The 12,237-nt window shown below is 38.7% G+C and overlaps 1 protein-coding gene across 1 annotated transcript in view; it reads right to left on the minus strand.

Annotated features, from left to right (window-relative positions):
* The window catches only part of PRKACB (protein kinase cAMP-activated catalytic subunit beta), a 142,789-nt gene extending 130,817 nt beyond the window's left edge, over positions 1 to 11,972 (minus strand). The window contains exon 1 of the mRNA XM_040232454.1: positions 11,675 to 11,972. Coding sequence (XP_040088388.1) covers positions 11,675 to 11,720 — 46 coding nt within the window. The 5' untranslated portion in view covers positions 11,721 to 11,972. The remainder of the gene's footprint in view (positions 1 to 11,674) is intronic.
* Between the last annotated feature and the right edge of the window lie 265 nt (positions 11,973 to 12,237).

Raw genomic sequence — 12,237 nt, forward strand, 5'->3', positions numbered from 1 at the left:
AGAGATATGGGTTCAATCCCTGAGTCAGGAAGATCCCCTGGAGGAGGGCACGGCAACCCACTTCATATTCTTGCCTGGAGAATCCCATGGACAGAGGAACCTGGCAGGCTACATAGGATTATCAAGAGTCAGACACAACTGAAGTGACTGAGCAGGCAAAGACTACTTGAATTTGAATCCCAGTTTATATGCTGTTGGGCAAATTACTTAACTGCTTCAGTTTCTTCACCTGTAAATGGTGTTAATGAAATTACAGACCACCTTGGGCTGTGAGGTGGATCAAATAAAATAAATGGGATTAAAGCACTTATGATAGTGTCTGGCACATTATAAGTACTACACTATTATTATTACCCCCAAAAAAGAATTACTCCCCCCAAAGTAGTAATAACTGCAGGCAACTTTCTGAAATCCTCCTTCTTGCATCTAGGATTCTAGAGAGATTTCTTGTATTAAACAATAGTTATTTTTTGAATTATGTAGACCAAAGCTCCTTGTTTTTTTTGATAGATTAAATTTCTGTTAGAATTCAACACTGAGTTCCTGTTAGAATTTCAGTGAATTCAAAAGAGGTTCTATACTGTGTAACTCCCTTGCCATGTAAAAAGTGCTAAATTTTATGCTCAAATATAGTAACTAATCTCACTATCAGTTTTCTGGTTCAATCTTTCTCTGCCTTTTATTTTGAGACTCCTGTTTATTTTTTTTAATTTTACTTTAAAGATAACATGGTTCATATAAATGCCTTCTCTAGCAAAACACTTGAAATCTTTAACTGTGGTAGTACCAAGGGGGACTGAGGGCACTGATGTTGAGGAGGTCCAAGAGTGATTAATAAATAAATGAAGATTGACAATAAAATAGAAAGTTCCATTTCTGGCTTAGGAAAAGGAAAAGTTTCCCCCACCCTCTAGCTCAGGATTAAAAAAGAAAAAGATGTCTGAGATAAATCTGGCTAGGGTACAGTCTTCAGATACTCAATCAAACACTAATCTACCTGTTGCTGTGAAGGTATTTTGTAGATGTGATGAGAAGTCCATAATCATGTCACTTGAAGTAAAGAAGATTATCCTACATAAACTGAGTGGGTCTGATTCAATCAACTGAAAGGTCTTGGAGGAGCAGAAACTGAAGCCTCCCTGAAGTCAGCCTGTGGACTGCAGCCTCAGCCTATATCTGAAAGTTCCAGCATGCTCTTCCTGACAATCTACCCCATGGATTTCAGACTTGCCCAGCCAGCCCCCAGCTTGCAATATAGCTCTGAATATATAGCCTATTGGAGGAGGCAATGGCACCCCACTCCAGTACTCTTGCCTGGAAAATCCCATGGACGGAGGAGCCTGATAGGCTGCAGTCCATGGGGTCGCCAAGAGTTGGACACGACTGAGCAACTTCACTTTCACTTTTCACTTTCATACATTGGGGAAGGAAATGGCAGCCCACTCTAGTGTTCTTGCTTGGAGAATCCCAGGGACGAGGGGAGCCTGGTGGGCTGCCGTCTATGGGGTCGCACAGAGTCGGACACGACTGAAGTGACAGCATATAGCCTATTAACAATATTTCTCTGGCAGAACGTTTGTTGATATAGGACTGAGTTTTCTAGCACTGGTAAGATTATTATGAAAGAGATAACTAAAGCATTTATAAATTTTTAATGAAGTACCTAATATGACATGGTGGTTTAGAACACAGATTCTAGAGCCACACTGCCTAGGTTCAAATTCCAGCTTGACTACTTACTATCCATGATACATCTAGCAAGCTGAGCTAGGATAGGAGGAGCTAAATTATAAACAGAACCGACTCTTACAAAAGAAGCTAAGTAACATCTGTACAAACATGCTCTCTCAATTTTGTGGCTAACATACCACAGTGGTCTGCTGATGCTCTATAGTCTTCTAACCGAATAAGTGATACAGAAATTGAATACTTATTAAGTAGGACCCCAAAATAATGAGATCTCAACACAATATCTTTAATTTTTTGAGTCAAGGTCCAGATGGATAATACAGATTTGGCAAGGACTTACAGGTTTAGATTCAACAGTTGTTTTACTAGAAAACAAAAGTTTGAAGTCATTGAAAAGTTAACATTATATGAACAGTAGGCAACAGGGAATACAACCTTAAAACAATGGCCATAAAGCCTGGGAATTTATACCTTTTAATAGCAAGTCAGCTAAAGATAGGGAATTTACACTGGATTTTGTGAGGCAGTCCTAATGGCAAATGTGTCACAGAATCAGCCCTCACTGTGAACTGTCAATTAGTTCATTTCTCTAAAGGAGTCCCAAATTTAGTTCAGAAAACTATCCACACAGATACAGAACATTACTGAATCTAATTTATATTATAATCAAAAACTGAAAAACCAAATTATTACCACCGGAAATACTCTATACTGTACTTCCAACAAAATTCTCGTGTTTGTACATTTACTTATTTAAAGCTTTCACTATACTATGAGCAACAAGAAGGCAACTCTTTATCTCCTTCATGACCCTCCTCCAAAATAAAAAAATATATAAATGAATAGATGAATTATAATACATTAAAATATAAAAATTTAATCTATATCTCCATTTCTATTTAAGCAATTTAAGTTACACCTTCATATCAGGGGCAATAATTTATTATTTGCAAACCTCAATATTAACAAGAAAGAGGGCTATTTGTTACTATTAATGAGCATTTTTGAAGCTGTAAGGGACTGAAAGGGTTACAAAATCTACAAAAAAAGAAAAAAAGTAAAAAAAGCATCAATGTTTTCCAGCAATTTTTAAGTTACTAAAGATACTAGCTGAATTTATAAAAACAAATGCTTTTACCTTTAAACACAAATAATCAGTTAAATATAGTTATTCTCTAAGGCAAGTTTATGAACGTTTCACTATACTTCTTTTATTGCTGTACAACTAGCTTTTATAAGTTTTGAGGAATAGCTTGTAAGTTCTAGTGTTTTAAATTCAGATGAACAATTTTCTCTACCTATACATTTGGTTTATATACTTCAATCATGTAGACCTATTACAGAATAAAGAGTTCCAGGTTTGTTTTGTTTTGTTTTTTAGTTTATCCTTAAACAACAGACGTTCAATTCTCTTGCTCCTATTAGCTGTCCCTGATTTTAACTTTTGTGTATAGCTTCTGCTATACACAAAACATCAATAGTACACATAACATGCTAAGGGTTTTTCACTAAGAATAGAATGTTTTATGTCTTGTTTTGAATCTACTCCCCTGATGACCAATATTTAGATGGTCTCTTTACCTACAGTAGAACATGAGAATATCTTCAAAGATCAATACAGTGATTCAAAATTTGTTTCTTAGGCCAAAATTCAGAAACTATAATTCTTTAAGTACAGATCAAAAAATTTCTCCTAAATATATTACTGTATATTTGCTTACACTAAGGCTCATTTGGTGATTTACCCACATAATTTTGTGATAGTCTTTAATTCTCAAGTCTTGCTACTTTAAAAATAAACCTTCTTTCTTTTAATAAACATGTATGGAAATCACTGAACTATAAGGCCGGAAAAGACCATAACCTCTGTAACAAATTTGTCCTTCTTAATTTTATAGTACAGCTTGGAGGTATTAAAACACTTATCTAAAGTGAACTAATGGAAAGAATTAGAAAATAGAATTTAGATTTTTCTTATTCTGAGTTCACACTCTTACTATTAAATCACACTTTAAGTTTTTAATATCTCTTTTAAAGATCTCTAGGAGAAGAATATTGATACTTAGTACAATATATGTTGGTACAATATTTTACATGTTTTTCTGCTACTCCACACGACTCTACAAAGCTCAATAGCTTACAGGATGCATACTTTAATACTGAAAGTAACACATTTTATCTGACTTTAATTTTGTTTCTTTAAAAGTTACACTGTTCTCATCAGTGCTCTGGCTTTTACTTTTTTCAAAACAAACAAAAAAAGCTAAACTTTTAGTGGCTACAGTTCTTAATTTATAGAAGCTACATCAGATGTCATACATAGTTCTATAGATTCTAAACAGCTGGCCTTAGAAGGGGAGCAAACTGAGATGCAATGTGGAAAAGAGCGTCCGATCATCCAAGGTCATTTTTCCCCCATACTTGAGAGAATTATAGACAATCCACATATGAAATAACCAATCAGATATCATTTCTCAGAAATTCCACAGGCACCCTAAGTTCAACATGCTCCCCCCCAAATCTGTTCCTTCCCTTATGTTCATTTCCTTCCTGACTCCATTAATGGTATCACAATCCATCCACCAAGGCAAAGAAGCTGAAAACTTGGGAGTTATTCCCAATCCCTCCTTTACCTCATTTCCCAAATGCAATCAGTAAAGCATAGTCTGCTCATTTTTAGTTTCCAAATTTCTTACATTTTAGGTCCTTCCTGTATCCCTACCTTTACCATCTTGATCCAGACCCTCAGAGTCCCTCACTTGAGAGAGACAGTCTTCTAATAGATTTCCTGCCTCCACTTCACTTGTTCCATATGCCATCTTCACATTACCATCTAAGTAATCTCTCTAAAATCCAAATTTTATCATATCTTTCTCTTATTTCAGAGTCCACAATAGCTTTGATAGTTTTATCCCACAGGATGAAATTCAGACTCTGTCCATTTCTTGAGTCTCATCTTTCATTGTACAATCTCCCCTCTTCCCTACCACCAACCCCATCCTTTTTAGTCATAATGAACAACTTACTTTCTTCCTGGAATATGTCATGCTGTTTCAACCCTCTGGATCTTTGCTCACTCTGTGTGTTCCGTCTTCTCAGAACACACTTCTTCCTGTAATTCTACTGTTGAACATTTACCATTTTCAATGCTCAACCCAGGGCTCACCTCTTCTTTGAAGTCCTTTTTGGACTTCATCCCCAACCCACATCAGTGGAAATGACTATACTTTCTACTGGTTCGCCCAGTGAACTCAAGAAGCCATTTTTAACAGGTTTTTTATATTATTATTATGTTGTTGACATGTCTGTCTCCCCCTTCTGAAATACGGGCATTCTGGAGCAGGTACTGGGTCCTATCCAATCTTTTTTCCCACAGACTTGCATAAAGTCTGTCACGTTTTAGGCGCTCAACACGTTAGAATGAATAAATGAAAGCACGACTGAATGAACAAAGAAAAAAACAACGGAAGATTCTCTTGAAGGAATATTTTTTAAATTAAGAAAAATAATATAATATGGTACTGACCTAGGTATATTCACCTCCCATAAATTCCACATCTTTCTATTTAACGTAGTTTTTTTCTTTTTTTTCTTTCCCCATTAAAAACCTAAGATTTATTCCTTTGAGGAAATTTGGACATATATGTGTGCTAGCATTTATTATCACATAAATATACAGACAATTTTATAAACTATACTAATAACTTATTTTATTAATTTAATGGAATATCAGAATGATTTATGGTCAACTCCTGACTATCTGGGCTTCCCAGCTGGGGCTAGTGGGAAAGAACCCACCTGCCAGTGCAGGAGAGGTAAAAGACACAGGTTCAATCCCTTTCCAACCCCCGGAGGAGGGCATGGCAACCCACTCCAGTATTCTTGCCTAGAGAATCCCATGGTCAGAGGAGCCTGGCAGGCTACAGTCCACAGGGTCACAAAGAGTGAAACATGACTGAAGTAATTTAGCATATACTATCTGAAAGAATCTTAATACCTATATGCTGAATTACCTAGGATCTTTTCATGTGCTGCTTCTGCCACTCAGCCATGGCTTACTTTTCTAAACTAGCTTTCATGGCTCTAATTATCCTGTTGCTGGCAATGAAAAGCAACAATATCCTAAGTGCAGGACACTAACCAGAAGAATGGGAAAAATGGCTCCTGAACAGGACGTAATTTTATACAGTAAATAATCTGCACAAAATTGAATCACAGAATCATGGAACTGAATGTGATATTAATAAAATGTATTTATCATCCAAATAGTGTGGCTGTTTTGATTTTTTTTTTTAAACTAATGAAGACTATTTCAAAATTCTTCTGTGAATATATCAAAACGGAATGTTACTAATTTTCCTTTAAAAAATAACTGAAAGTTTAAAGACATGAATAAGATATGAGATCACTAAATTTGTTCTTATTCAAAGCTATAAAAATTTTCATTGAAATATATTCACTGAGTTCCAGTATTAAAAACTAAAAAAAATTCTAATTCTAGTAGAGTCCAATAAGGAAATTAACTTTGTACCTAACTCTACAGATTATATACAAATTACTAAACTATAATAATATGTTCACTAGGTTTGTAAATGCTTATTCAGATGAAAAACTGAAGAAATAAGTTAATTTCTAGTACAAGAAAAGATAAATACGGCATTTTGTTCATCTATGAACACTTGTGAGGATCTATAAATTACAAAGATGATGGAAAGACAGGTTGGTGTTTTTATTACATGCTATGCTCTAAACTTGGAGAAGGAAATGCAGTCTACTCCAGTATTCTTGCCTGGAGAATCCCATGGATAGAGGAGCCTGGCAGGCTATAGTCCGTGGGGTCGCAAGAGCCGGACACAACTTAGTGACTAAATCACCACCACCACCATGCTCTAAACTATGCTATGCTCTAAACCTGTGCTGTCCAATGTATCAAACACTAACTGCCGTATGTAAGTTACAAATTCAGTTTCTCAGTTGCCCTGGTTACATTTCAAGTGCTCAACAGCTGCAGGCAGCTAGTGGCAACCACAGAAGACAATGTAGATAGGAACATTTCTATCACAGCAGAAAGTCTGATTGGATAGTGCCAAACTATCCAAACCATGGTATAAAATGCAAATTTCCAAATACTTTTAAAATGGCAGTACAAGTTCAAAACGTAATTTTTCAATTGGCTATTTCACAGAAAGGGAAACTATACATATATGAATGAGAAGAAAAAATTAAACACAAATATTAATGAAGGTTTAAGTATATAAAATCAATTTTCTATGGCTGACTCTGAAATTATACCATGTTAAATCTGAAAAGACTTTCAAGGTAATTTAATCCTTCATCCTCATTTTATAGAAATTGAATCTAGAAGACAGTACAAGAAAAAAAAAAAAAACAACTTTCATTTAAGATATCCAAATAGTCACTATTGACAACAACCAAAATTTCCTATAATAATATTAAAGTGAAGTTTAAACTATTCTGTGTGTCTCAGAATAAGCTTTTCTGTCGCATACAGAGGGTGTTTGCACAGTGGTTAGGATTTCAGGTTCTAAGGTTAATCTGCCTAGTTCAAATGTTACCCTTTCACTGAACTAGCTGTGCAACCTTAGGCAAGTCATTTAGGCTCTCTGAGCCTCCTTTTTCTCATCTATAATAAAAAATGCAGAATAACTGAACTATGTTACATAGCTGAAAAGATTAAGAAAATTATGCATGCAAACTTAAGAGAATCTGGCACATAGTAAACCCTTAAAAAATTCTAGTTTTTATGAAACCTGCATTTTGGTTGAACCTAGTCTACTAATGGGTGACTTTCTTTCTTTAGCTTCCATTCATCTTCAAAAGTTCTTAAGACAGAGAAACACTCTGGAAAACATAAAAATAAAAATCATTGTCTGAACACTGGAGGCTCTACCACTTGCAGGCACAGAAGAATGTGCATCCAAACCTCTACCAACACTGTAACCACAGGCCTCAGCACCATGGTTCTGACAGTGTTACACAAAAAGCCCACAGGCAACATGCAAGGGGAACGGAAATCCACCGTGTGTGTGGTTTGGTTTTTTTTTTTTTTTTTCACGAAATTAAAAAAAAACTTTCAGGTTAAAATAGGTGCATGATTTTTATGTTGGGGACTGTGAATAAAGTGAAAGACAGGATAAGTGAAACAATTTTGAATGACAAGTTTAAAATTTCTCAGAGAATTATATGTTCACTTATTTTTCTAAAATTTATACTTCTGCCTATTAGCTGAGGTTTAAATAATTACATTCAAATTTTGAGACCCCTATATTTATGAGAAGACTCCTATATTTATTTACTACATTTAGGAGAAGGGGATGACAGAGGATGAAACAGTTGGATGGCATCACCGATTCGATGGACATGTGTTTGACCAAGCTCCAGGAGTTGGTGATGGACAGGGAAGCCTGGTGTGCTACAGTCCATGGGGTCACAAAGAGCTGGACACAACTGAGTGACTGAACTGACTGATATTTATGAGTAATTTTTTTTAATATACAAAACAAGCAGGTATGTAAAAGTAAGAGTTGCTCTTTCATTAAGTTTTAAGACATCTCAATACAATTTCCCAGTTTACCACAGTAGAATAGGTACCCAACTTAATGTTGGGCTTCCCAGGTGGCACGGTGGTAAAGAATCTGCCTGCTAATGGGGAAGACACAAAAGAGACATGCATTCAATCCCCGGGTTGAGAAGATCACCTGGAGAAGGAAACAGCAACCCACTCCAGTATTCTTGCCTGGAAAATTCCATGGACAGAGGAGTCTGGTGGCCTACAGCCCATGGGGTCACAAAGAGCTGGACATGACTGAGCACAGAATAGCAAGCATTGGAGTACAGATTTCAGTACAGCACAACATAAGCACCAGATGGTCCAAGCTAACTAAGACCCTTTTCAAATATTTTTATGCCCAATTTCATTGTTCTGGAATATTTTTAGAACTAAGGTCCAGAGTCACCTGTATAAGGCATGAGCCAAACCTCAAATCCTATCTGACCTGATATTTTTAAATCATTTCAAATCAAACATTTTCCTATTGGTAGTTCTCAGAGTTTTAATCTCATATTCCATAATGTTAGCATTTGTCATATTTTGCTTTCCAGTTAACTTTTATATGTACATTTTCTCTTTCACATTAGATAGTAAAACTTCTTGAGCTTTTACTTACAGGGTCTCCATATGAAACTAATACACTTAGACACTTTGAAAATATTTGTGTTACTTGATTAGTTAGTGATGCACAATAGAGTCAGGGGACCAGATTCAATTCCTTACTCTGATATCACTAACAGTATGATCTCAGCTCCTGCTTCTTCAGAGGTCAAGTTCTCTTTGAAAAGGAATGATTACATAGGCTGATCTCTAGGACCACTTACATTTCTAAAAGCTTACACTTTTACGTATTGGTTGAAGTTTAAATTCAGTTCAGTCACTCAGTCGTGTCCTACCCTTTGCCCCGTGGACGACAGCCCACCAGGTTTAAATAACTACATTCAAAGTCTGAAAGGCATATATTGAAGTTTAAATAACTACATTCAAATTTTGAAAGCCATATATTTTCAAAAGTAATTTTTAAAAAACTATACAAATCAGTTAGCTATATAATGGTATAAGTTATTCTTTCATTCAATATTAAGATATATAGATAAAAATGTCTTTGTTCACCACGGCAGACCAGCAGCAACATGATAACATTACTCCAAATGAAATTACAAACTAATCAACATGTGACATTTCAAATGATTGTCCAGTGAGACAGTTATTTTCTCTTATCACTTCAAAATATGCATTCAAACTACTATAATGACCTTCAGTTTCCATAAATAAACTTCTATAAAAACCTGGCTAACATACTTAAGAACTAGGCTGTCACTAACAGTTAAAGCTTATGAAAGAATTTACTCAAGCGTTTTTAAAGTTTCCATTCTGTTTCCAGTAAATATTCTAAGATTATCTCATAGCTAGAAGCTTCAAATGTCTAGGGGAGAATTTGTTTGATAACCTTAATAATGGAAATATATAGATCACAAAAGAGTCTACTACTACTATTAAAAATATAAACACTGTACAGGCCAGTACTTGTTAATAAAAAAACCACTGATATGATTCAATTACCAAGCACACTTTGTAATACATTAGTACATATTTTATCTTTATGTTGCTGCTGCTGCTGCTAAGTTGCCTCAGTCGTGTCCGACTCTGTGAGACCCCACAGACGGCAGCCCACTAGGCTCCTCTGTCCCTGGGATTCTCCAGGCAAGAATACTGGAGTGGGTTGCCATTTCCTTCCCCAATGAATGAAAGTGAAAAGTAAAAGTGAAGTCGCTCAGTCGTGCCCGACTCTTAGCGACCCCATGGACTGGAGCCTACCAGGCTCCTCCATCCATGGGATTTTCCAGGCAAGAGTACTGGAGTGGGGTGCCATTGCCTTCTCCATCTTTATGTTAATAGAACTTCAAATTAGGAAAATGACAAAAGGCAGAAACAATTCTTTACACTTCCCTCATTTTTAATACTTTCTATACAGTTACTACATTTGTGCAATTATAAGAAAAAAGACCACTGAAGTTCCACCTCTACATTGTTTTTTTTTTTTTTAATGTCCATCTCACATATTGAAGACATTGAACTTTTCTGGAGCTCCTGAAAATTAACACCAAAACCTTATTGGTGAAACACAAACCACATAATTTGACCTAACTATTCATATTAAACAAAATGAATGACTAGATCTTTCCAAATTGATCCTGCTTTACTGACATGGGGGAAGTGAAGTGAAGTGAAAGTCTCAGTTGTGTCTGACTCTGCAACACCATGGACTTTACGGTCCATGGAATTCTCCAGGCCAGAATACTGGAGTGGGTAGCCTTTCCCTTCTCCAGGGGATCTTCCCAACCCAGGAATCGAACCCAGGTCTCCCACATTGCAGGCGGATTCTTTACCAGCTGAGCCAGGGAAGCCCTGATATTGTGGTAGGAGGGAGACTGAATTATGAAATTAACTTAAAACACGTTACAAACACAGAAACATTAAAAGATACTGTTTACACAAATTGGAATAAATCATCAGGTATCCCCTATTCATCTGGCATTGCCTCAAGTGCTTACATGTCATTTACTCCTAGTAACAAAGCAAATACTTGTTATCTGTTCATTCTGAATTATAAGATCTGAGTTGTACCGGGCAAAGGCAAAAACCATCCAGATTTACTGATTGACTAATAGACAGACTGACAGATAAATAAATAAAATCATATGGTCATACAGTAAAGTGCAGAGTGCCTACACTTGCAGCACTGAGAAGAAATCCACGGTATTCCTGAAAGCACTTCAACTCGGAGTAACAGTCCGCGTTGTCTGAAATGTTTTACAGACATTGTAGCAAATTTTTGACTGTCTTAAGAGAAGGCAAATCTGTCCTGCTTTTTTTCTCTAATGGGAAAAGTTGCTGCTCACTCTAACTATATTTTCAACTCCTAACCTGAAGAGATGGAGGATCTCTAAAACAGTTACCCATTTAGGATTAACCTCACCTGCGGAGAAGCAGAGCAGCAGTCCCTGACCTGATGATAAAATTGGGTTAGACCCAAGTGATGGAGGGAAACGAGACAACACTACCTGTGGCTCCCAAAGCGGGGGTCGGGGAGGAGAGAGCTTGGAATGGTCCAAGAGACTTCTTTATCCCGACCATATTTGGGGAAGTGTCTAAGCTTGGGAGTCCCCCCACTCTAGTGTAAAAGGGAGTCACGGGGACCTCTCTCCTCCCTCGCCCTCTCCATCCGGCCCTCGACGCTCAGCTCTCTCGCCGGAGCTGGGGGGAGGGAGTGGAGGAGGAAGGCAGCTGGTCCCCAGGGCCCCCTTGAGTGGTTCCCGGCGGCCGCTGAGGCCTGGACCATGCCTGCGGCCTCCGGGCTCCGACCCCGCGCCAGCCCGCCCAGCGGGCCCCCAGACCCGGCCCTTGACTCACCGCTCTCCACCTCGCTGCCTTTCTTGGCGGTCGCCGCGTTCCCCATGACTGGGGCGCTGGGAGGAAGGGTTGAGGGAAGGGAAGCGGGGCTGGCACCGTCCCCGCTGCTCCACAGGCAAAGGCAGCTCCCGCTTCTACACCGGTCACAACAGTCAGTGCCCCCGGGACTGGCGCCCAGAATGCGGGCGGGAAGACTGGGCAGGTTCTGAAGCCAAGGCTTCAGCGAACTCAGCCCCGGCGGCAACGGCGGTGGCGGTGGCGGCGGCGGCGGGCAGACACTCCCCCTTCCCCCGCCCCGCCCCCCCTGCGCGCCCCCGGGCAGTCGCGCACCCGGGCCCGGGACCCTGTCCCTCTTCGCCGGCGGGCGCGCGCGCCGGAAGTGACGTGCCGGCCTGGGACGCGGGCGACGGGCTGAGGGGAGCCTCGGCCCCGGGTAACCCGAGCTGGCACCTCAGCGGCCCACGGGCCTGGGATGTGGTGGCCCGGGCTTACTCTCGGATGCCCATCCCAGAGATATGGGAGGCGGCGTAGGGACCGTTAGCTTTCAGGAACCTGTCGTCTCT

The sequence above is a fragment of the Oryx dammah genome, unplaced genomic scaffold (genome assembly GCF_014754425.2).
Source record: "Oryx dammah isolate SB20612 unplaced genomic scaffold, SCBI_Odam_1.1 HiC_scaffold_28, whole genome shotgun sequence".
NCBI classification, from domain to species: domain Eukaryota; kingdom Metazoa; phylum Chordata; class Mammalia; order Artiodactyla; family Bovidae; genus Oryx; species Oryx dammah.